Source organism: Molothrus aeneus, chromosome 29 (genome assembly GCF_037042795.1).
Source record: "Molothrus aeneus isolate 106 chromosome 29, BPBGC_Maene_1.0, whole genome shotgun sequence".
Classification (NCBI taxonomy): Eukaryota; Metazoa; Chordata; class Aves; order Passeriformes; family Icteridae; genus Molothrus; species Molothrus aeneus.
The window spans coordinates 490975-516164 of NC_089674.1; the positions used below are offsets into that span (position 1 = coordinate 490975).

A 25190-nucleotide genomic window follows, 5' to 3' on the forward strand; every position below is an offset into this window, starting at 1 on the left:
AGAAGCCAGAATGACAGGGTTGGATTAATTGTGTTGAATGCATGCAGGAGCTTTTGCTGTGCCTGGGTGCCCACGAGTGTTTTACCTTTGTCACTCACACCCAGCTGAGGTGTGGGTGAGCGTTTACCCCTGCTGTGTGTTCTGTGTCCCAGACACACATTCTGTGCTCACTGCCCTTCCTCCTCCTCCTTCCTTGACAGGCTCACAGACCCCATCCCCACGACAGAAACGTCCATAGCACCCCGGCAGAGGCCTAAAGCAGGCCAGACCCAGCCCAACCCTGGCATTCTGCCCATCCAGCCAGCCCTGACGCCCAGGAAGAGAGCCACAGCCCAGGCAGCCATTCAGCCCCAGGGTGAGTGATGTGTCCGTGTGCTCCCTGCCCCGTGTGCCTCAGGCACTGAGCTAACCCTGCCTTTGGTTCTTGTGCCAGCTGCAGGCCCGGCTGCCCTGGGCAGTGCCCAGCCCTCCAGCACCCCCCAGGCTAAAGCAGCCCCCCAGCAGCCTCCAGCCCAGCCCCAGGCCAAGGCAGCAGCAGCGCCCCAGGCACAGCCCCAGGTGCCCTCCACGCAGCCCCAGGCCACCCCTCAGCATCAGCAGCAGCAGCAGCTTTTCCTGAAGCAGCAGCTCCTGCAGCAGCAGCAGCAGCAGCAGGCTGCCTTCTTCCAGCAGCAGCAGCAGCAGCAGCAGCCACAGATGATGCAGGCTCAGCAGGTGGGTGTGTGCACCGGGTTCATCACATCTGTGTCTGCAGGGCTGTAGCTCTGCGTTTCCTGCTCTTTTAGGGGGAAGGGTGCAGCTTGTAGGAATTTTCTGTGTGTCCCCAGTCCTCTAGCAGGATTTGCTCTAGGTCCTCCACACCTCCAGCCTCTCAACCAGCAACTGTTTCCCAGTTCCCAGTGATGCAGCAAGGAGCGCCCGCGCAGCAGCAGCAGCTGATGCAGAACTACTACCAGCAGCAGCAGCAGCAGCAGCTGCTGGCCCAGCAGGCAGCTATGCAGCAGAAGACCACAGCAGCAGCAGCAGCAGCTCAGCAGAAGCAGCAGCCCCAGGCCCAGGCTGGCACAGCACCCCCAGCACAGCCACAGGAGCAGGGGGTGAGACGTTGGGGCACTGGGACTTGGGTACAAATGCTCCTCTGCCAGCTCCTGAATGCTGATCTGAGCCTTTCCGCTTCTGCTCCGGGTCTCAGCCTCACTACCCCTGAGCAGGTTTGAGCTCAGCCAGCCTTTGCCAAGTCCTAATGGAGGTTTTACCTCCAGAGCTGCACCACAGCAAGGGGAGAGACTGCCTGTGCACTAATCCTGAAACACTGCAGAGCAACAAACCCCTTTATCTGGTTTTTCCCCTCCAGACCATCCTCAGCCCATGACTGGGACGCTGGGTGCTGTTTTGTCCCCAGTCCATGACTGGGACGCTGGGTGCTGTTTTCTCCCCAGTCCATGGCTGGGACACTGGGTGCTGTTTTCTCCCCAGTCCATGGCTGGGACACTGGGTGCTGTTTTCTCCCCAGTCCATGGCTGGGACACTGGGTGCTGTTTTCTCCCCAGTCCATGGCTGGGACACTGGGTGCTCCACCAGGAGCTGTTTTCTCCCCGTGGCTGCCGTTCTAAGCGAGGTCCCTGTGCTTTCCTCCCCTGGCAGGCGCAGGTGCAGGCTCAGAGGCAGCAGCAGCAGGCTCAGGGGCAGAAGCTGGGCTCCCTGACGCCGCCCTCGTCGCCCAAGGCGCAGCGCGCGGGGCACCGCCGCATCCTCAGCGACGTCACCCACAGCGCCGTGTTCGGCGTGCCCGCCAGCAAATCCACCCAGCTGCTGCAGGCTGCAGCTGCTGAGGCCAGCCTCAACAAGTCCAAGTACGTGCCAGGGCCTGGGGGTCAGCCTCAGCAGGTCTGAGTAGGTGCCAGGGCCTGGGGGGTCGGCTCTTGGTCAGCCTGAGCAAGTCTGAGGTGCCAGGGCCTGGGGCTCAGCCTCAAGACATCCAAGTAGGTGCCCAGGCTTTTGGGGCTCAGCCTCAGCAAGTCTGAGTAGTCCCAGGGCCCCGTGTGGGGTGTGGAGTGAAGGCTGGGTCAGGCTCTGGGAGGTGTTGGATGCAAAGCTCTGAATGGAGGTAGGCACAAAACTCTGAGTGAATCTTTGCCTTCAAGACCTCAGTTTAGGGCTTGGCAGGAAGCACTGGGAAGTGTTTGCCCCTCATGAGTTGCCTGAAGTCCCAAAAAGCTTTGGGTGACCAGGCCCTTCTCTGGCTCCCAAAGGGCCACAGCCCCGGTGTGCACTTGAGTCTCACTGCTTGACACCAGCACTTTCTGAAGGTTGGACTCGATGGTCTTGGAGATCTTAATGGAGCTCTGATTCCCTAGGAGTGTTTGCTAGGTCACTTTGACAGTGTCTACAGGCAAGAAGCCTTTTGGCTGTTGGTTTTAACCCCTGAGATGCTGGTGCTCAGCCTCAGTGCTCCCAGGCTTCTGAGCGGGGACTGCAGTAACCTACACTGCATGTTTTGATTGGGAAGCCATTAGAGTGTAGCCATCAGAAGTCATCAGAGTGTAGTGGCTTGCACCAGCTGATGGTGCTGGCCAGGGGGTTTCAGGTGGGTTAATGGCTCTTGTTTGGGGTGACCCCATCCAGATCTGCTTCCACCACGCCCTCGGGCTCGCCAAGGACCTCGCAGCAGAACGTCTACAACCCCCCTGACGTGTCCACGTGGAACCCCTTTGATGATGACAACTTCTCCAAGCTGACAGCTGAGGAGCTGCTGAACAAGGACTTTGCCAAGCTGGGGGATGGTAGGTGCCTGGGTGCTGTAACACCTGCCTGCTCTGGAAGGGAAGGTGCCATGGGGTGGGGGTGCTTTTGGGCAGGCACTGCTCAGGGATTATTTGGGGTGGTTTTGGGCAGGCACTGCTCAGGGGCTGGGGATGCTTTTGGGCAGGCACTGCTCAGGAATTGGGGATGCTTTTGGGCAGGCACTGCTCAGGAATTGGGGATGGTTTTGGGCAGGCACTGCTCAGGGGCTGGGGATGGTTTTGGGCAGGCACTGCTCAGGGACTGGGGATGGTTTTGGGCAGGGACTATTCAGGGATTATTGGGGATGCTTTTGGGCAGGCACTGCTCAGGTGCTCCATATTGTTGCAACCCTCTGGCTGAATCCTTCCAGGTGCTTTGTGGTTGCAGTTCTGTGGTGCCTCCAAGGCAGAGGTACCAGCTGCTTTGACTGGTACTCAGGTGCCTGTGGAAGCTGCAGTTTAAACTCTGCTTTATCTGCAAGTTGGGATTTGCAGCAAGGACCTTGAGGCACTTGTGGAACAGTGTCCTGGAAATACAGATGAGCAGCCTGCTTTCAGAATAGAACAGAACAGAAGAACAGACGTTTCCGAATCGAGGTTTCCCCCTAACTCTGGGTGTGCTTTGCAGGAAAAGCTCCAGAGAAGGCAGGCAGCTCCACAGAGAACCTGCTCCCAGGGTTCCAGCCCGCAGCCCCCACGGATGCCTTCGGTGGCTCCTCCTTCCCTGCTGGGCCAGGTGAGTCTGGGAGCATGGACGGCATGGGAGGGCAGCTCCTGGTCAAACCTCTTTGAAAGGGAAGGAAAACTGGTACAAACAGAGTGTATGGGCACTGAGAACTGCAGGGAATGGGGCTGGCACTTCAGGAGAGGAGGGAATGACACAGTTGGGTGGCAGAGACTGTGGAGGCAGAGGTGGGGCTTGTGGTGAGGGAAGAAGCTGAGCCCTGAGTTCCCAAGGAAGGTTCTTAGTGTGAGGAGGTTCCATGGAGCTCATCACAAGGAGTAAAACCTGCCATGTGCAGTGAGGGAGCTGGCTGGGAGGCGTTGGCCAGGCCTGCTGCTCTGTCTGCAGGAGCAGAGGAACAAGGATAACACCTCTGCAGCAGGGAAAGCCCTTGGAGGGGAGCACAGCCCCATAACTGACACGTGGCGTGATGAAGGCAGTAATTTCTGCACTGGCTGGGCTGTGTGGCTCCACCTTGGCTGCTCTGAGGAGTTTCTCTGCCTGTGGGGCCTTGTCTGGTTCTCCTTTGGCCCTTGTGTCTCAGGGTTTGCTGTGAGCAGCCCCTTCTATGCCAAACACCCTTGGTGAGTGCTGCTCATTTCTACTGCTTCAGCTTCAGTTCTCGCTGGGGGCAGCTCAGACCTGCCAAGCACAGGTGGAAAGCTGCTTCCAGGAGCTCCAGAAGCCAGGGATCCTCCCCTGGTGACAAATACTCCTGGCTGATGCCTCCCCACTGAAACAAAACAACTCTTGGTGAGAGGAGCCTGGGAAAAGGCTGAAGAATCCTTTGTGGGGCAAGGGGTGACAAATCCATTTGTGCTTATTTCTGTTTAAGAAAGGAGATTCAGGGGAGCTCATAACTGAGCCTGGTGTGTTGGTTCTTACCAGAGAATGAGGGAGTTGAAGTCCTGGGGAGTTGCTTTCTGGGTTTGTCCAGCTGTGAGCAGTTTCTGGTGTTCCATCAGCCTGTGTGGGTGATGCTGAGCTGCAGCAGCTCCACGTTGAGCTGTAAGGCACCTTCTGCAAAGCCTGAGGAGCATCTGTGTGCTCTGTGGTTGCTGTACCATGGTCAGTTCCTGCAGTGCCCCTTGGCTTCCCAGTCCTGGGGCTTGGCATAGGAAGGAACCTTGGGAATTTTGGGGCTGGGCACTTCCAGCCCTTCTCTTTCTTTCCTCAGAGACAGGAGCCTGTCCCAGCCTGGCTGCTGCACAATTTTGCTGCAGATTTTATTGCAGACTGTGTGTCCTTTGTGAAACCTTTCACCTTTTGTGCTGCTGTGAAGGCAGATAACAGTTCTTCCCTGCCAGGAAATGTTCTGAGATCTGTGGGTCAAGCTGTGCTGGACAGCTGCATGGTAACAGGAGTTTTGTTTGGGTTTTTATTCTTTTTAGTGGCACACTTGGTCAGAGTGTGCCTGTGTGTGGCTGTGCCTGTGCTGGGGTTTGTTCTGTGCCTTCTCCTTTTCTCTGTTCACTCTGCCTTTTCTTTTCTTTTCTTTTCTTTTCCTTCCCTCTTCTCTCCCAGCTGAGAAAACGAAAGACATTCTGAGTCTGGACTCTAGCCCTCCTCTGCTGACTGTGCCTGATCCTTTCACTCCTCTCCCGTTATCCGACACCCCAGGTAACCCGAGCTGGGGGCACAGTCCTGCCCTTTGTTCTGCCCTCTGGAGCTCCTGCTTCTCTTGGGCACCCCTGGGCACTGCCAGGCTCTGCCGGCCTCACTGCACTGGGGCTTTGCACGGCAGGGCCTGGGCTGATCTCAGAATTGGGGGTGGGTCCCTTCAGGGGCTCAGCATCCCAAAAGGGGTGGGAGGGCTGGAGCACCTCTCCTGGAGGGAAGGCTGAGAGCTGGAGTTGTTCAGTCTGGAGCAGAGGAGGCTCCAGGGACGCCTCAGAGCCTAAAGGGGTCCAGGAGAGCTGGGGACAAGGCATGGAGGGACAGGACCCAGGGAATGGCTCCCAGTGCCAGAGGGCAGGGCTGGGTGGGAGCCTGGGAATTGGGAATTGTGCCCTGAGGGTGCCCAGAGCAGCTGGGGCTGCCCCTGGATCCTGGAGTGGCCAAGGCCAGGCTGGGCACTGGGGCTGGGAGCACCTGGGATGGTGGAAGGGGTCCCTGCCATGGCTGGGGTGGGATGGAATGATGGTGAGATGGGCCTTAAGGTCCCTCCCAACACAAACCATTCCAGGACCCTGGGAGAAATGATCCCCAGGTGATTAATTACCTGCCTCTGACTTAAGCTGTTTTCAAATGGCTTCCAACCGTGGAATTGTAGGTTTTATTACTGTTAATCTTTCTTTCCTCTAAGAGTCAGTGTTTCTTTGGCTTCCAAAGTCTGTTGCAAATCTGAGCATCTTGAGAAGCACAAGTTACATGTGACCTTTTCTGATTTGGCAAGGTTTTCCAGTGCAGTTGGTGCTATTTCATTTACTTTGCAGTGCTGCTTCTGAGCCTTTTCTGTGCACATTTCTGACTGCAGCAGCCAACACTTTTTAGCACAGATTATGTAAGTGCTTAGGAGCTTATTTGCAAATCAGTGGGATTGGGAATGTGGGGATGTTTTTATCCTGCAGCCTCTCTCTGTGAAGGTGTGAGGCAGGTCCCACGTGTGAGCCCCAGAGCACAACTGCAGCTCCCATCCTCATCCTTAGCCCAGCCCTGGGTCTTGGAGGACCCAAAAGAGACAATTTCGTTTGTTTGTTCTTTTTAAAGGAAAACCTGAGGTCTCATGAATATTTCCAAGGACTGGGGCTACAGAGCAGTCCTTGGCTTGGGAACTGCTCTGGGTCTGCTTGTAAATTCAGCAGAAAGGACCAAACTCCTGGGTTTGGGCTCAGGTTTTCACCTGGCCAAAGCTCAGCTCAGGCCACCAACCTCCTCCCCTTGGCAGCTGGAGGTGCAGGTGGCATCACCTGAGTGCCTGTCAGGCCTTGCAGAGGCACAGCTGCAGGGCTGGTGTCACTGTGTCCCTCCTCTTCCTCCCCTGTGTCATGGCTGCAGCTCTTCATGGAACTGTAACTAGGAAGAGGAGCTGGCAAGAGGGATGTAAGAATATGGCAAAACATCTGTTAAAACAAGGGAGAATTAAATATTCATGCTGAAAACATATTTCCTTGTGTATGTGCAGGACAATGAGCCAAGTTGTTCTTAATGAGCTGATTTCAGGCTTCAGCTCTGACTGATCCTGGGCTTGGTCAGGGGAGCTCTCTCTGGGTCACTGACTGATGGAGGGAGGGTATTTTACTTTTTTGGGAACACAACACTGGATGAGATGTTTGTAATGACCATAACTCTGCTCCAGGCCCATAAATTCTGAGTGGATAACTGGGTGCCCAGCTCTGCCTGGGTGTTTAGAAGAGCTGTAATAAACAACTATTGCTGCTGAGGATTTATTTGCACCAAGATGACACATTGAGATAAAGTGATTGCACATGCTCCATTGGGCATGCACAGCAGCTGTGGGTGTGCACTAATGATCTGAGTTTGCATCTCGAGTTGGGAAGATGCAGAAGGGCAGCTGCTCATGTGGGAGCCTGGTGGATTTATTGCTGTGTTCACTGGGAGCACAAGGTGGGGGTGTGATGATTTAAAGCCACAAAGCCAGCAGACCATGAGAATCCAGCTAAATGAGTGTAAAGAGCATCCAGTGTTCTTCTGCCTGGGCTTTCAGCTTGATCTTAGGGGAGAATTTACTGTTTTACAAATATTTGAGGTCTTGAACGTGAACCTGAAATTGCTTGTTTTGCTCTCTTAAGGAGCCACTGTTTGTCACTGTTTAAAAAGCAGTGACACAGAGCCATCAGAAGGCTGAGTGGCCTAAGGGCCTCAGTCTGCACTGAACTGCTCCTTTGGTACACTGGCCTGCACAGGTGGGCCTGACTGGTCATTTAATCAATGCATTTCACCTGAAAGAATAATTAACAGTATGATTGGTCATTTAATCAATGCATTTCACCTGAAAGAATAATTAACAGTATGATTGGTCATTTACTCAATGCATTTCACCTGATTGAAGAAGTTACAAGATGCCCATTTGTAAACAATCTTTGAGAATAACAAGAAAACAGATATTAGGAAAACAACACCTGCAGGTTATCAGAATTTGCTATCATTGTTTATCTCCAGCTCCCTGAAGTCTCCCAGGCCAGTTCTGGGAAACTTTTCTCACTCTCTGAGCAGGCTGCCACATGCACAGCTGCTGAGTGCTGTCCTGTAAGCTCTGTGATTCCATTTCCCTTTGCTCCCCTTCTGTCCCTGCCCTGTTTCCCAGGCCAGAGGGGGTGCAGTGCCTTCCCTGGCCTGGGCCATGGGCTGGACACCAGGCAGGGCCGTTTTCCCTGCTCAGACTCCATCAGTCCGTGGCAGAAGCCCTGGGCAGTGCCAGGTCCCTGCCCAGCGGCGATGCCCTGCCCTGGCAGGATTTTCACAGCTGTGTCTCTCTCTCCCAGCCGGCCCCCAGAGGAAAGGACTCTGCTGTGTGCTCTGCTGAGCTGGGCGTGCTGCCCAGGGCAGCCCTGCAGTGGGTGCCAGCCCTGCAGTGAGTACAGCCCTGTGTGTGCCCCCCGTGCCTGCTGGGCACTGCGTCCTCCCCTTGGCACACAGCTCTGCCCTCTGCTCCCTTTTAACGTGGTCAGGAGTTCTTTCTAATAGCCTGCTCTAACCCCAAGCCCCTTTGCCTCTCTCATCTCTTGATTGGTATTTCTGATGTTGATATTACTGATATTACCTTGATTGGTGTTTTTCCCTAACTCTGGTGTTTCCTAAACTGCTTCCTGAGTGTGTGTGGCTGGAGGGGTGTGTGGGCAGCAGTAAAAGCAGCATGGCAGCAGAGTCTGTGGCACTGGAGGCTGCAGGTGCAAAGTCTGAGCAAACTGACTGAGTAAACTCCATCAGGTGTGTGCATGTGCTGGAAAAGGGTCTGAAGGAAAAGCTGAGCTGAAGGAGCTGGGGATTGGGTTAAAGAGAATCTTTGCAGTGAACCAGGTGAGGCCCTGGCACAGAGCAGCTGTGGCTGCCCTGGATCCCTGGCAGTGCCCAAGGCCAGGGAGGCTCGAGGGAGGTGACCCTGGCATGGCAGGGGTGGCTGAGCTCTGACTCTGCAGCCCAGGGCACTCAGGGCTCTGTTCAGAGCTCTGATTCCGCAGCCCAGGGCACTCAGGGCTCTGCTCAGAGCTCTGACTCTGCAGCCCAGGGCACTCAGGGCTCTGTTCAGAGCTCTGATTCCGCAGCCCAGGGCACTCAGGGCTCTGCTCAGCCCAGGGCACTCAGGGCTCTGCTCAGCCCAGGGCACTCAGGGCTCTGCTCAGCCCAGGGCACTCAGGGTTCTGCTCAGCCCAGGGCACTCAGGGTTCAGAGCTCTGATTCTGCAGCCCAGGACACTCAGGGCTCTGTGCTGCAGCCATTTCCCACCCGTGGTGCAGGTCCTGCTTTGGGGCTCACACACAGCACTGCCAGCCCTCATTAATGGTGTCTTCTTCTTTCTTCTGCTTTTCTCACTGTTGCCTCCTTTCCTCCTTTTTCCTGCTTGCCCCAGAAAAACTGATTGAGGGCCTCAAATCTCCCGAGCCTGCGCTGCTGCTGCCCGAGCTGCTGCCTCTGGCTGACCCCTTCGGCAGCACGGCAGACCCTGCCAATGGTAACTGCCCCCCTGTGCCCCCCGTGCCCCCTGCATGCTCCCCTGGCTCCCAGAGCAGCCCCTGGCTGGTGCTGGGCCCGAGCTGCCTTTTCCCTCTGGGGTGGGCACTGAGCAGGGGGAGTTTGTGGCTGCTCTGCTCTGCTGGGTCTTGGGTGTTCTCTTGGGAGGAGAAGGTGATTGCTGGTTGAGGATGGCAAAAACGCCTTTATGTGCTCAGGAGTTGGTGTTTAAGCATGGCCCAGGCACTGAGCTGGGCTGTGCCCTTGGTTCTCAGCAGGATGAGGAGGAAGGGGAGGGTTCCCTGGAGCTGGGAGTGCTGGGGGTGGAGGTGGGCAGCAGCAGCTCCAGGCAGGGCAGGGCTCTGGGTGCTGCAGAATTGGTTTTACTTGCCTGGTGCCCTGCAGACAGGGAGTGCAGGCTGCAGCTCGTGGCCATCAGCTGCTGCTGTGGGGTAGGTGCGACCTGGGGCTCTGACAGAAAGGAAGGACATGACTCCTGTAACAGTAAAACTTCTGCTTTGGCAGTTTCTGGCAGTTGTCTGAATTTTAATGATCAGCTCCTCTGAATGCAAGGGGACTCCAGTGGTCACTGCTTTCCTTTTGCTGGCCAAGGATCTTGTGGATATTTCCTTCCTGTTCGGCTGCAGGGCAGGTGTTAGCACCTGCTGTTCCACTCTCTGGGTATTTCAAATTGGGCTTGTACAAATCAAAACAAGCAAAAGCCGAAACCAGGCTTCAAAACCAACCAAACCCTTGAGCTGACACTCGCTGCAGGTCAGTAATGGATTCAGACAACTCCTGCCTCAGTTTCCTCCTTGTGCTTTTCCTTGCAAACCAACCTCTGGCTGCTGTGCCCGTGGGAAGGCCAAGCTGCCGTGGCTGTGGAGAGCCTGATCCCGGGGCTGGAGGCCCCCCTGGCCCAGCGCCTCGTGTCCCACAGCGACTCCGTGGCCTCCAACAGGACAGGTTGGTCAGGCCTGGGGCTGGGGCTGCCCCCTCGGGGCTGCTCTGCCACTGGGGCTGCTCTGGGCTTCCTCCTCTCCTGTGGGGATGGAGAAGGTTCTTCCCCAGAGGGTGCTGGCACTGCCCGGGCTGCCAGGGGCTGCCAGAGCTCCAGGAGCCTTTGGGCAGCGCTCCCAGGGATGCCCAGGGTGGGGATTTGGGGTGTCTGTGCAGGGCCAGGGCTGGGCTCTGATGCCTGTGGGTCCCTTCCCACTCAGGAGATTCTGTGGTGGTGTTCCCTGAGCCCACCCTCCCAGAGCTGGAGGTGCTGGTGCCGTGCTCCATGAAGTGGTTCAGAGCTCAGGAGCAGTCCCTGGTTTGTCCCAGGGGGGAGCAAAACAGCCCCTGGCCCTTTCTCCTTGTGCAGCCTGGGTTGGGCCCCTTCCCACAGCAGGAGGACTCGAGCTCTGCCCAGAGGTGTCTGCTGGGAGTGCCCTGGGCCTGCAGCCCCTCTCTGCCCTGTCCTGGCTCTGTGGGATTCCCCTGCTCAGCTCCAGAGGGACAGAGAGCCCTGCTGGGGGGGCTCTGTGCCCTCCCTGGGAGCAGTGGGATCTCCTCCATCACGAGCAGGGCACTTTCTGTGCTGGCTTTGCTCCCACCCCGCCTGTGGGTGAGGGGAATGTGGCAACAACGAGAGCTTAACACTGTTTGTGTCCTGTCCAATGCCACCCTGGGATGCTCACCTGGATGCAGACTCTCTCACTGGGGAAGACTCTCTGCTTGACTGTTCTCTGCTCTCTAACCCTGCTGCTGACCTCCTGGATGAGTTTGCTCCTGTAGCTTTCACAGCTCAGCCTCACAAAGGTAAACTCTGCTCTCAGCCCTGGCCCTCCTGCTTCACAGGGACAGCTGCTCTGACCCGTTCTGGTGCTTTATTGTCCCCAAGGCACTGCTTTGTTTTCTTCCCAAGCTGCTCAAACTTGGCATGTGCACTGATGTACTAAGGGAGGGGAAAAAAATCAATTATTCAGCTTGACTGTAAAGACAGAGTTTGTGCAAAGTGGTGTTGTTTTCCATGGGGGTGGGCTCTGTGTGCAGCCCTTCCTCACTGAGTGCACTCTGGGTTTGCTTTTTCCACGTGCCATTTGAGACTGGTGGGTTTTTCTGCATTATTCATTCCAGAAGGGAGCCTGATAATCATCTGGCACAAGGTTTTGGAACAAAAGGAATTTTTCTGTGGTTTTTGGAGTTGGCATCCCAGGCTGATGAGCTCTTCCAGCCCTAGAGGACGTTGTCCTTATCAGGAGAAGTTCTTGAGTCCAGCTGTGGTGTCACAGCAAATGTGAATGGGAGCCTAAAGGGGAAGGCCAGGGGGTTCCCTCAGGGTTGTTTTCCCTGGCTCTGATCCCCCAGAGCAGCTCCACAAGTCCTTTGTTGCCTCACCTCTCCCCAGACCTGTTCAGTCTTGGTCAGACAGGAATGTTCTGTTCATGGAAACTGTTGGGTTGATGTGTCCTTGCTGGGCTTTCAGGAACATTTCATGCAGGAGCTGAGGAGCAGATCTGGGAGGGTATTTGAGGTGTCTGAAGGAACAAGGAGTGATGCCCAGGGAGTGTGAGAGGCTCTGAAAACACGTAATTGCCTGATGAGGTGCATAAATCATCTCATCTCTGGAGATGGTTGGCAGTGCCTCTCCCACGTGTTGAACTGCAGCTGATGTGGTTTGAATCAGTGGAATTATCTCCCAGAACTGCCCTAGGGGCCTCTGGAAGGCCTCTCACAGCATCTGGGCACTCTCCAGGCAGGTCAGCTCCTTGGAAATCTGCCTTCATGTTGCCCTTCTTGTTTCATTGCTCGGGTTTGTCTCAGGTAGATGACTGGGGTTTCCTCTGTGGTTTGTTCTGTTCCCCAGCCCTTTTCCTCTCCCTGTGCATGAGAGCCAGCCTGAGCTCTCGCCATGCCCATGACCAAGAGCACCTTCAGTCTCTGGCAGCTTACCCAGGCCTCTGCCACAGCTTCCAGCGGAGCCCTCGGACTGCTCAGGTTCTGTTCTGGGTCCTGCCTGGTTTGCTTTGATCCCCTCCACGTCTGTGTTTCATCGCCTCTCTTCTTTCCTGCCCAGCCTTACCAACTTCATTCCACTTTTTAAATTGAACTCCTGCTTCTAAACGCTGTCTCTGAAAACATTAAGGTGTTCTAACACTTCTGCAATTCTAACCAGCCTCTCTGCTGTCTTTGCTTCTTTACCCTTATTTCTCTCCTATGCTGCAGAAGATACTAACCTGATATCAGGCTTTGATGCTCCTGAGGGCTCTGAAAAAGTGACAGAAGATGAGTTTGACCCAATTCCAGTGTTGATATCCAAAAATTCACAAGGTAAGCCAGGATGTGGGAGTGAAAAAGGGAAGGAAAAAAGGCAAGCAGTGGATCTATGAATTAGTTTTGGGGCAGTGGTGCTGCAGCAGATGGTTCCAGTCTGTGAAATGGGAGTCTGGTCCCTGTCCCACCTCCCTGAGGAGCTCTGGGCGGGCAGGGCCTGTGGGGCAGGGAGTGGGCGCTGCTGGGCTGACAGAGCAGCCCTCATTCCCCAGGGAAGGATCACTGGGCTGGGTCCCCTCTCTGCAGTCACCCCTCTGGAAGGATTTTGTGATTTCAGCCTTTGATGTACCTGGGGAGGTGTAAAGACAAATCCACGACTTTTTTTGTGTTTTTTTTTTAAAGGCTTTTTTGCCTTTTTTTTTTTTTTTTTTTTTGTCAGTTTGGTCACAGAACCTTTTGGCTTCCCTAAGTCCCATTTTTGGTCTCAGCAGGAATGTGCTGAACCCTGCTCTGCACCAGTCTTGGCTTTCAGAGGCTGACACTTGTTAGGAACAGTTCAGACATTACCAACTCCTCTGGAAGTCAGGGATTTCTCCCAGTTCTGGGCCAAGACAGGCCCCTCCTGGGGGGCTGGAACCAGATGGACTTTAAGGTCCTTTCCAACCCAAAGCATTCCCTGGGTCTCTCCTTTAGTACCCGAGTCCCAGTCCCACGATAGCCCAGTTCTCCTGGGAGCAGCTCAAAGCGCCCAAAGGTGCTCCTAAAATAGATTTCAGGATTTAAAATTCTGGCCTGTCCTTTCTGTGGGCTGTGGGAGTCCTTGAATTTGTTTTAGAGATCCCTTAGCAAGGACAGGGTTCTGGATAAGCTTTGTGGAAAGAATGGGTTTGTAGGGATTTGCTGTTCTGCTTTGGTTTGGGGGGAGAGGGTGAGCAGCAAGCAGGGGATTCATTGCTGTGCTGGTACAAATAACGAGAAGAGCTTGAGCAAATTCTCTGTTTTGCTTTGACTTTTTTCTTTCTTTCTTGATCTTGAACTTCTGAAACTGTCATGTGTGTGTGTGTGTGTCCTGCTCAATACTGAATTCCTATCTCTCACACTTTCAGGTGGGCATTCTAGAAACAACAGTGGAAGCTCTGAGTCCAGTCTTCCCAACATAGCCAGGTCTCTGCTGCTGGTGGATCAGCTCATAGACCTGTAGCAGTGACACAGTAGCAGTTTCTGTAACGTACCCACACCTCCGGTTTCCTTGCCAGAAGAGTTTCCTTCCTTGTGCTTCTTTGGGGCTTTTTTTTTCTTTTCTTTTCTTTTCTTTTTTTCTCCTTTAATTAAGAGGAAAATCTGCCAACAGGAGACAGTGACCCAGCTCTCTGCCTGTCCTCCCGTGGCCTGGGGAAGGTTCTGGCTCAGCTCTCCAGGCAGCCTGGTGGGGCCCTGTGGGTTCCCTCTGCCTTGTCCCGTGGCCAGGGGAGCCCCCTGAGAGCCCCCCTGGCCCTGCTCAGGGAGCTGGGGCTGCTCTGTGACCCTGCCCCAGCCTCCTGTCCCCGAGCAGGGCGTGAGCAGGGCAGCCCCACCTTTGCTTTGTGCTTTGGGCTCTGGTTCTGGTTCTGGTCCCCACGGCTGGGCAGGGGCAGGGGACAGTGGCAGGGCCATCCTGAGCTGCAGGACACGGGGCAGGAGAGCTGGTGGCTCTGAATTGCTTCAGAGGAGGGGGAAGCCCCAGGTTCCTCCCGGCCGTACTCTGGTGATGGTGCACATGAAGAGTTTTCCAGCTGCCCCCAGCTCATGGTTTGCTGTTTGACAATCCTGCTGGGATCAAACTGCTCCTCCTGGGGGAGGGAAAACAGAGAAAAGGGGAAAAAAAAGAGAAAAGGAAAAAGAAAAAAAACCCAGATTGTTAAAGCTGCAGAAATGACCCTAAGTGAAGCGTGACGAGGTTTTGAAGCAAATCCATGTGAGTATGGCTGTGACCAGTGTTTCACTGACCTTTTTTGGGGTGAAAAGGGCGCTGTGGCAGCAGCAGATGTATTTTCTGTGACTTCTTTTCTGTGTTTGACTGGAAAAAAAGAAACTCCCCTCAACCTACTGTAAATGGTGTATGAAACAAATTGTCCTACGGCTGTTTGTCTATTTTTAATCCTGGTTTTAGTCAAGCATCTGGTATCTGTTCTGGGTTCTCCATTTTCTCTTGTAACCGCTATAGTGCCCCCAGTTCAGTATGGAGCCATTGTTTCAGTAGACAAAGATTCCTGTGGGCCTCTCTCCACCCCAGTCTCTGTGACCACGCATGCCCTGGGTTCAGGTGGTTTGAAATCAGTGCTGCTACAACTCGATGGGTTCTCCCTTTTCCTCCCCCCTTGCTTGGTTTGTCCGTAGCTGGATCCGCTCAGCTCGTTCTCCTTGGCTTCCCGCCGAGTCTGGAATTTCTATCTCGTGTTTGAAAGCCCTCTCTGAGCAGAAGGACTCTCTCTGTAGTGGAATTCTCCCCAGCTTCCTGCTCCCCGTGTTTGTGTTTGTAGCTGTATTAGTAGCGGTGCAGTTCCCCCGTGCGAAAGTGCGAGCGACTGAATGTGTCTGTGCTGACCTCGCTGGGAAGGGAAGAACCCCACGTTTGTGACTCCTCCTCTCCTCTCTCCATCTCCTCCCCCAGCCCAACACTTAGTTGAACAAATTCTGTACATAGAGCTCCCATCGGTTGTGTCTCTACATTACTCTTCTTTTAAAACCTACACTTAATAATAAAAGTATTGCTTACGTGTGTTGTATCATTACATGTGTATACTGCACTTTCCAAGAGAAGCTTTACATGAGAACTATGGAAATGACCTTAGTAAAATTGTGGATAGAACTTTATTATTTTTTTGTTTTATATTCCTAAAGCACAGGCGAGCTGGACTGGAAAACACGAAGATGCTATAGATAGAAAGTTATTGTATAGTCAGATACTGAGATTATATGAAAAGAGAATGGATTTTAAAAAGTAACCATCTACTGTATATTAGAAACAAAGATTTCTGTGAATTAAAGTACTTTTAAAGAATGTTTAAGATTTTAAATCTAATGGCGCTTGTTCAAGGGTTCTGGAAAAAATGACAAATGCACTGGGTTGTTAATAATGCTATTAAATAAGCAGATGTGAATGTTTATTTTATTGCTTTTTCAAGTAGCTGTTCCTGGGTGTGGGTGGAAATCTGATATTTTAGAGACTGTTCTTAGACCTCCTTCATCAGCAAATACTCACCATGTGCTTGCAGAGCGAATGGAATTGAGAGATGAGTGGAGACTGGGGATTCATTTTAACTCCAGAAACCGTGAGTGTCCTGTGGCTCTGGGCTGGTGCTGGTGCTGCTCAGAGCTGAGGAGTTTGTGTGAGAGCCTCGCCCCTGTCCCATGGGACAGGTTTGGTGTCCCTGGGGAGGATCAGTGCTGCGGCTTGGTTGGAGCCTTGGCTGGAGCCAGGGGAGCTCTCCTGGCCCCTCTGAAGGGCTCAGGGCTGTTCTGCTCTGCCCATGGCAGGGACTGTTCTGGTGCTCTCCTGACAGGGTCACACACAGCCACAGCACCTGCAGCCATTTCCCTTCGCCTCAGGGTCGTGCTCTGGGTGCAGGAGCAAGCTCTGGGTTTGGGTGGCAGAGGTTCAAAGGGATGCTTGGAATTTTGGTGTTGGTCACTCTGAGGGGCTCAGGCTGGGAAGGGCCCCTGCCTTTGGAATCCTCCTGCTCATTTTTAACCAGATGAGTTCAGTCAGCCTCCTCATTTCTGACACCACCCACTGTGCTGGGAGCACCTGTCCCAAAACAGGAGCTGCAGCTCCCTGGCTCTGCACTGTCCAAGTCTTCTCAGGATCCCTGGGGCCTCCTTGGCCAGGGCTTCAGGTGCTGTGCAACGTCCTGGGACAGTGGGTGGGAGAGTCTTGGCTTTGTGACAGATCTTCATCCTCCTCCAGCCTCCTCATCACAGGCCAGGGCAGCTGGAGCCAATCTGTGTGGAGCAAAATCATTTTTAGAGGGAGCATCTTGTAAAGGAGCCATAATGGTGTTCTTTGGCCTAAAAGCTGTGCAAAACCACCTTATTTAAAAATTCACTCACTGTGCTGGCCCTGGGGAACCAGGAGGGGCTGCTGGCTGGGCTTGTGCTGGGGACATCCCTGTGCTGGGGACGTCCCTGCTCTGGGGCCATCCCTGCTCTGGGGCCATCCCTGTGCTGGGGACATCCCTGTGCTGGGGACATCCCTGTGCTGGGGATGTCCCTGCTCTGGGGCCATCCCTGTGCTGGGGACATCCCTGTGCTGGGGCCATCCCTGCTCTGGGGCCATCCCTGTGCTGGGGCCATCCCTGCTCTGGGGCCATCCCTGCTCTGGGGCCATCCCTGCTCTGGGGCCATCCCTGCTCTGGGGACATCCCTGTGCTGGGGACATCCCTGCTCTGGGGACATCCCTGTGCTGGGGACATCCCTGCTCTGGGGCCATCCCTGTGCTGGGGACGTCCCTGCTCTGGGGACATCCCTGTGCTGGGGACATCCCTGCTCTGGGGACATCCCTGTGCTGGGGACATCCCTGTGCTGGGGCCATCCCTGTGCTGGGGCCATCCCTGTGCTGGGGCCGTCCCTGCTCTGGGGCCGTCCCTGCTCTGGGGCCATCCCTGCTCTGGGGCCATCCCTGCTCTGGGGACATCCCTGCTCTGGGGCCATCCCTGCTCTGGGGACATCCCTGTGCTGGGGCCATCCCTGTGCTGGGGCCATCCCTGTGCTGGGGCCATCCCTGCTCTGGGGACATCCCTGTGCTGGGGACATCCCTGTGCTGGGGCCATCCCTGCTCTGGGGCCATCCCTGCTCTGGGGACATCCCTGTGCTGGGGCCATCCCTGCTCTGGGGCCATCCCTGCTCTGGGGCCATCCCTGCTCTGGGGACATCCCTGCTCTGGGGCCATCCCTGCTCTGGGGCCATCCCTGCTCTGGGGACATCCCTGCTCTGGGGCCGTGTCCCAGAGTGAAGCTGCTCCTGGTGTGCAGGGTCAGGGCAGCTCATCCCTGCTGGGCTGTGGGTTGGTGTGCTGAACTCCTGCCAGAACTGCAGCATTAAATTCCCCATCCTCTGGGACTGCAGGCTCTGGATCTGCCTCCAGGTGTCCCACTGTGAGTGGCTTTGAGCAGACACCTGATCCTGCCAATTGTGCAGGGCCACAGGTGTCCCCGACCTCTGGGGCTGTGCTGTTCCTCCTTGTGCTGGCTGGGGACAGTTCTGGGCTCTTGTTTAATGGGATTGCTTCTAGAAACTGGAACAGGTTGCTCTGGGAATTGGAGTAGAAAGAAAACCTGCACAGTGCGGGGATGCAGGAGTGATGAGCCTTTGACCCTTTAAAATTCCAAACTAGTAATTCTGCTGCTGGTAACTGTGCTGGTCTTGAGCTGCCCTTTCCCGGATGCTGAGTCCTGCCTGACCCTGCCTTGATGAAATCAGGGGAGTTTCCTGGTGGAAGGGGAGCTTTGGACTCTGGGAGTTTCTCTGTCTCCCCTGACCTTTTCTTTTCGGCTCTGCTCCAGAAGTGAGATCATCACCATTGTGGTGACTGCTCTGCCTCTTGTTAACAGGGAGTGAATATTTTCTAGTTTTCCTCTTGGCTATTTCAGTGCTCTGCCACTTCAGGGCACTGTTTTCCTTGGGAGCTGGGGAAACTCCAGGTTTCCTGGGGTGAAGCTCTTTCAGGTTGCTGTCTGGATGCCTGCAGAGTGTGTTCCCGGGGTACTGAGTGATCAGAGGGTTTTAAAGGTTCTCCCTCTTGAGAAAGAGCCTGGGTGTAGTTTGGAATCTTCTTTAGTGTGTATATCTGACCCTGGAATCAAATATTACACACACTGGTGTTGTGCAGGAGAAAACTGCTGTGAGCATTTGGTGCCCTTTTCACATCAGTGGGCAGAGAGAACATCAGAAAAAGGGATTTTTCCCAGAACAGGGCATTCTGCTTCTTGTGCAGTGTCCCCACATTGAGAGCTGTTGCTGCTCAGCAGATGGGTTCAGATGCTGTCCTGCCTCTCCTGCTCTGTCCCAAAGGGCTGCTTTGGCACAGTCAGGAGGTTGCAGCCAGCTGTGCCGTTCTTGTGCAGCGCGGGCCCTGGCTGCCCTGCTGTCATCAGGGGCAGCTGGTGCTGCTCTGGCTCAGCCTGGCTCTCAGGGTGTCCCAGTGACCCCTGGCCAGGCTGGCAGCTGTGCTGCTCCTGGAATCCGAGTGGCCCCTGGGGGAAAAGCAGTGTGGAGAGCAGGGCTGCAGGAGAGAGAGCGGGGATTCTGGGCAGTGACTGGCCCAATGTGCTCGTACCTGCGCTGCCTTTCCTTAGCAGTGTGCTGTACCGGGTGAAGAGTGCCCAATAAATGCTGGTTCTGATGCCTCACGAGTGCCTGCTGTGTCTTTCCTTGTGAGCAGCCATGGAGGAGGGGATGTTTGGTGTCTGTGGTGCCCGAGGGCTGTCGTGGGGGTGTAAACATGCACAGTTAACCCGGGCAGGTTTCCCTGGGTGAGGTTCTGGCACTGCAGGGTGTCCTGGTTGGTGCCTTGCTGACCCTGGGTACCAACCAGCCTCCTCACCCTCCTCGTTCTTCCTGCAATTCCTGCTGTTTTAGTTTTCATGTGATTTTCTCCTATCCTCTTGCTAACGAGTCCAATGACACTTCTAAGCTGCCAGTAGTTCTGTGAAGGTAAGAGATCTTCTGTTTTGTCTGTGTGAGTCCTAAGGCAAACCCGGCCTCCTGGTGGCTCCTGGAGCTGGGGAAGGGCAGGGCAGCCTCTCCCTGCACTGCCTGGTTATGCCAATGCAGAAACCAGCCAGGTCATGGGAGCTCTGATCCTTGATTTGAAGTCATGCTATGGAGTGCTTAAAAACCATTTGTCTGGCAGTGGTTAAAAAGAGTAGCTGCTACTAAAACAGCTGCTTCTTAGGATTCACTGAAAGCTGTGAGCTGACCTTCAGTCCTTGAAATGGGGCTGTTGTTTCAGCAGGTTTTGGGGCATCCCCACCAGCAATTCCACGTATCTGTGGGCTGGCCCACAGGAAGAGAGGCCAGGCCAAGCAGTAGATGTGCTTGGGGAGCAGCAGTGCAGGATGGAAGGACAGGACCTGTCTGTCTGCTGGAGCTTCCCTCGGGCAGCAGCATTGGGAAGGGAAAAACTCCGTGCTGGTGGCTGTTGTCAGGGGTGGGTGGGAGAGAAACCTGGTGGGATGGTGCTGAGGGTGCTGTGTGTGCCCATGCGTGTGTCAGACATCTCCCATCCTCTCTGCAGTGGTACCCCTGTTGCCAACACTTCCCTGGCATTGTTTTTACATTGATTTGCCCTCCCTCTCCTGCCCATTTTCCATTCATGGTGGTGGTTTCCATCTGAGCAGCGTGACGTTCCTGTGCAGGGTACCTTGCTGTGGCTGCTGAGCTGCTTCAGTAACTCCCTTCTCTTGTGTCTGTAGGTGTGCAGAGGGATCCGGGCCGGTTCCCAGCCGTGGCTCTCGAGCTCTGCAAAGCAGATCCTGGCGCTGATGGACTCACCTCGTACAAGGGCCAGCCCGAGATGCTGGAGGTGAAAGTGCAGCACAACTCCGAGTACCTGGCCAGGGATGGTCCTTCAAGCAACAGCTCCTTCTACAGCAGCGAAGGGGAGGGGACAGACCACGAGGGAGATATCCTGGACTGCAGCGGCTCCAGGCCTTTGCTGATGGATTCGGAGGAGGAGGAGGAGACGAGCAGGTTGTGCCCAGGGCTCCTGCAGCCTGTGCCCAGGCACGAGGCCTCCAAAGAGGATCCCCAGCCCCAGGCCAGGGCAGGGGAGCCGCTGTTCCCGGCCTTCCAGTCCCACAGCGGGGAGGTTTTCAACGAACCCGACGTGTTTGCCACGGCTCCTTTCCGGAGCTCCAGGAAGGTCCCCGATGAAGTGGATGTCTTTACCAAAGCTCCTTTTATCTGTAAGGGCAACGCAGCTCTGCGGCACCCAGAGGAAGCAGATGTGTTTCTGAGGGCCCCTTTCACCAAGAAGAAGAGCGTGGAGGAGCTGAGTCCCCACAAGGAGCCGTTCTCAGCGCCCGCTTTCCTGAGCCAGGGGGGCGACGGCCGAGCTCAGCCCACGTTCCCAGGCCTGGACCCGGCAGCACACGGCCCCGTGGCCCCTGGGAGATCCCCGCACGCTTGTGCTGGCTTTGCTCAGCCAGGCAATGTCCAGCCCTGCCCCGCCAGAGCCGTGGAGGCCCAGGAGGGCAGCCCCGGCAAGGCGGCGCTGCCGGAGCAGGGCGACGCGCTGGGCTGCGTGGCCAGCCAGCCCTTCCGTCCGCAGGCCCTGTCCAAGTATTCCCGGCACTACAGCCCCGAGGATGGGCCCGGGCCCGAGGCCCAGCCCATAGCTGCTTACAAAGTGGTGTCTCAGACCAACAGGCAGGCCATAGCGGGCTCTGTCCCTCTTGTCCCTCTGTCTGCCAGGACTACGGAGCTGCCCGGCGCGGATCCCTTCGCCTCGGCGCCCTTCCCTTCCAAAGCAGCCAAGCAGAAGCCTTGACGTGCTGGGGGCTGTGCTGGCTGCAGGAGCACCCCGTGAGGACCTCACACCTCTGAGCTGGACTGAATGACATAGCAATATATACATATATATATATAAAGTAATTATTATTTTTGGTCAGAACTCTATTTGCAGTGATACATAGGTGAAGCATTTAAGTTATGTTTGTCCGAATGCCTGGCTCTCAGGATCCTCGTATCCTTTCCAGTTGCTTCTCACCTTCCTCCTCTCACTGTCTTCACTCCATTTATTTCTTTTTTTTTAGATGCTTTTCTCAAACCAGCAGTATTCCATATTTTCTGGTCCCGGGTGGAGAAATGCACTACAAGATAAATTACAAAGGTTTATTAATTACAGAGCGAGTCAAGCAGGACTTGCTAATGCTCTGGAAAGGACATGATTTCACAGGTGAAAGGGTTGTTGTGACCTTTGCTCCCAGAGATATTCCTGCTGCAGCTCTGGGTGTGCAGGTGGGTGCCGTGCCCACAGAGCCAGAGCCGTGCTGGGAGGTCTGGTGCCAGTCTGGGCAGTGCTGGCGGAGCAGAGCCAGGGCAGCAGCACAGCTTTGCTCCCCCAGGACGGGAACAGCAGGCAGTGCTGCTGCCCGGGGCTGGAGGCAGGGAGGGTGTTGTGAAGCCAGTGAAGCAATCAGGCTGTTACTGTTGCTGGAAAATCAAAGGGTCGTGCAAACAATCAGGCAGAGCTTTCACTTTTACACTTGTATTTCCTGTCTGGTCTAAGCCAAAGTGTAGGACATGGAAATCTACTTATGGTGAAGAAGAAATGTGTATTTACAGTATTAAAAGTAGACCTTACGGGGACATTTGTGATGTAAACAGCTCCATAACTGTCCTGATGTACCTCATGTGCTGTGGCTCAGCAGAGGCCACGGCCCCCTTAGACTGGTTTATACTGGCAGAGAGCTTCAAAGTCAATTCTGCCTGTTGCTTTGCTGTTGGTTAAGGATGAACCCTAACAGAATCCATTTGCTCTCCTTCTGAAGTGATGTTTCCTATCCTGTTCCCAAGAGCAGGACTGTGATGACTGAGGCATGGACTCAGCCTGGCACGGAAACTGAGGCATTTATTAGGAAAGGCAAACTCTTTTTATACCCTTCTTCAAGATACAGTATTTCCTTAGATGGTAACTCTCACTGTGACACACATTGCCACTTCTGTAAGACCAAATCCTCAAGTCAAAGCACTTGATGACTTCAGTGGTTTTGGTGCATCGTGGTGGCTGTGGGGCTCTCTGCCCTCCATCACCACCTCCTGAAAACAGAAGTACTGTAGAGAACTTTCTGGGTTTCCCTTGAGATGTTTCTTCAGCAAAGCTGACGCTTTTATTCTGTTTTGTTGTTTAGTTTTCTGTTTAAATATACACCCGAAAGGTGGTTTTAGTTCTAATTATGTGCTCCCCCGAGTCGGTTGTTGCTGGAATCAGCGAGAGAGACAGAGAATGACTGTGACAGCAAACTGTGAATTCAAGGACAGCGAGTGTGAGGGTCACAGGCACACTGAGCCAGGAGCTGCCCTTGAGCTCTGGGATGTGCTCAGAAGCTGCTGAAGGGAGGCCAGGCCTTGGTGCTGTGGGATGAGCCTGTGCAACAGGGAGATGCTTTGCTCCTGCGTGAGCCACGGGGGTTCAAGGTGTTGCCTCTGCTCACTGCAGCTTCTCCTTCCTTCTCTTCATTTTTACTTGAAAAATTGCCTCTGAATGATTCAGTGCAGCTTCTGCCGGCGCCGCGTGCAGGTGCCTCAGCTGGAGGAGCCTCAGCCTGACCCTTCCTGCTGGAAAGGGAAGGTGCCCGGAGCTGTGCGGGCTCCTCTGCAGCCCTGCTGGGCCCAGGGCAGGCTCAGCTCCCAGCTGGCATTTTGGAATGCACTTTACACCAGGAGCAGGCTGACTGTGGCCCAGAGCTCCTGATCCTGCAGACACATCCAGTGCTTAAACGGTTTGAAATCTCTTCTGGGAGTGGAGGCAGCTCCTTTGTATCTCTGCATGTGACTCATAAGGTAATGGGACTTCTGGTGATGGCCAGAAAACTCAATTTCAATGCCTGTTAACGCTAACACCGGTCTCATTTCCAGCCTGTGTTCCTCCTAATCCTGCACTACCACTGCTGCAGCCTCAGCGTGATGAGTTGTAAGTGGAAATTTAATTTCCATAGCATCTGAAGCTTACTGTTTTAATGAATGTGGAAGAATCATGCTAATTATTTGCCACACAATCAGTGATCTTAATGAAGTGAGACTTATACAGACTCAATGGGGTGTTTTGAAATCAGTTTTATGAAAAGAATCACTGGTTTCACATCTTTTTGGATGCTGTAGTAAAAGGTGTTCACTGCCCTGGGTCCTCTGGTTATCACATCCCTGTGACAATCCTGGATTCCTCCTGGGAGAGGGGCTGGCTCCTGGTTCTCACCCACAGAATGCACTAAAGTCTCTGTTCCAAGTGATCAATCAGAGTTTCTGCGTGAGTAGAACGAGCAGCTGGCTCTGTGCTCACTGCTGTGAATGCTGCAGGACTTGGGGACTGTCCCCGTGTCCCCTCTCCTGCTGTGACCCCGACCCCGTGTGACACAGCAGCAAAACCGGGTGAGATCTCCTTAAGTGCTGGGCTCCACCACTCCAAAGTGCTAATCGGTTACTTTAACTCAGCTTCCACCAAAGACTCTTGTGTTGGGGAGTTGAATTTTTGTGGGTTTTTGTTCCTTTCCTCACAGTGTTAAATCAATGCCTTGGAGCACACTGACAGACCCCAAAGCACTTTTACAGTAGTGTCATGACACTGAAACCCTGCTCCAGTTCTGAAACACATTCCTGATGATCAGCTGCATTAGCGTTTCTAGAAATAACCCCAGCCTGCAGTTTCTGCTGTCGGTGGGTGAATACCCTCACACACCCCCAGAAATCCCCCTGTGCAGTCAGAGGGATGAGGCTAATCAGCGTTCCTGATCCCTCGCCTCCAAAGGGATGGGCTGGGAGGGCAGGGGGCTTGCTGTGGTGTGGGATGCAGCTGGTGGAGCATCCCAAACGCTGAGGCTGGCTTTGGAAAAACTCCTTTGTGTCCAGGAGGAGCTGGGGGTGTCCGTGGTCCCCACAGTGACCCACAATGAGACACTTGTGTCCCCCAGTCCCCTCTGTTCCCCCCATGCCTGGCAGATCCCCGGGCTCCAATTTTGCACTCTGGTTGGGATCGTCTGTTCCTGGTAATCATGAAGAAATGTTCCGCTTGTAAACTTATGTACATTTTATTAAAACTATATCTGATGACAAGCACCATCTCCACTGTGCCTTCCTTCTCCCCTCCCCGGGGAAAATATTTCTGCTGGACACAGGGAAGCTGGGTTTTAATGAGTTCTTCCTACCTAAGTGCTGAACTGGGTTTGGATGTTTAACCTGGCAGCTGTGAAGTCAAACTGATCTTGCTGCTTTAAGCAGAGGATATTTCAGTTTGTATCCAGTTTATATTTCAGAGAGAACCCTTCCCATCAAGGGCAGGACAGAGCCCTGAGCCCTTGCTGTGTGCTGGTTAAACGTGGTTTTTGGTCTCATTCAGCTGCCAAGACTCTCTTAAGTGCAAAATATTAATTGGGCTTTGCTACACTTGTTAATTTAATTTCTCTCTTGGTGTAAATGTCACGTCTCATGAGGTGGGGTAGCCACCCGTGTTCTGGGACCAGGGGCTCGCTGGCTGAATGGCACAGGCATAGCTAAAGGATTTAGACTTTCTTCTTTGCAAATCTGGCCTCTGACTTCATCCCAGTCTCTTAGTTGAAAATTATCAAAAGATATTTGTGAGTTTTCTAATTTTGGGATTAATGCTGGGGAATTTTCAGGGTTTGGTGTCTCATTTTGGGTCGAGAAATCTGTCCCAGACACTGGGGGGACTCTGGAGCTATTTGGGAACAGTTCTTTTTGGAAATTCTTTTGTGCTGGGATCAAAGGGCTGGCATTTGCAGGGGCAAAATAATTCTCTCTCTGTCCTGTATTAATTAAAGCAGCTGTCATATTCCAACCTCCTCCTCCTCCTCGTCGCACGGTTTGTGTGCATGGATGTGGCTGTGCAGACGAATCGTGACACAAAGTAGTCCCACTCGGTGCTAGGGGTGCGGAAGACGAAAACACGGAGGGATACCAGCTGTCGGTTAAGGATACACGCAAGGCGCTGCAGTTTTCCCCTGCTGTGCTGCCGTGTACGGACCCGGTGGCGGCGGAAGCGCCGTGCCCGGGCACAGGGGTGCCGGCTGTGGCCGGAC

The 25190-nt window shown here is 54.3% G+C and overlaps 1 protein-coding gene across 4 annotated transcripts in view; it reads left to right on the forward strand.

The window, feature by feature from the left end:
• The window catches only part of AAK1 (AP2 associated kinase 1), a 58405-nt gene extending 34198 nt beyond the window's left edge, over positions 1-24207 (forward strand). The window contains exons 10-21 of one of the 4 annotated variants that reach the window (XM_066567352.1): positions 201-355; positions 434-714; positions 894-1097; positions 1645-1853; positions 2626-2783; positions 3412-3519; positions 5032-5127; positions 9038-9139; positions 10003-10104; positions 10834-10944; positions 12352-12456; positions 13506-15545. In XM_066567352.1, coding sequence (XP_066423449.1) covers positions 201-355; positions 434-714; positions 894-1097; positions 1645-1853; positions 2626-2783; positions 3412-3519; positions 5032-5127; positions 9038-9139; positions 10003-10104; positions 10834-10944; positions 12352-12456; positions 13506-13600 — 1726 coding nt within the window. In that variant the 3' untranslated portion in view covers positions 13601-15545. Of the gene's footprint in view, positions 1-200; positions 356-433; positions 715-893; positions 1098-1644; positions 1854-2625; positions 2784-3411; positions 3520-5031; positions 5128-9037; positions 9140-10002; positions 10105-10833; positions 10945-12351; positions 12457-13505; positions 15546-19850 lie in introns of those variants that run through there. The other 3 variants (XM_066567355.1, XM_066567353.1, XM_066567354.1) reach the window with 3 other exon arrangements.
• Positions 24208-25190: the final 983 nt, after the last annotated feature.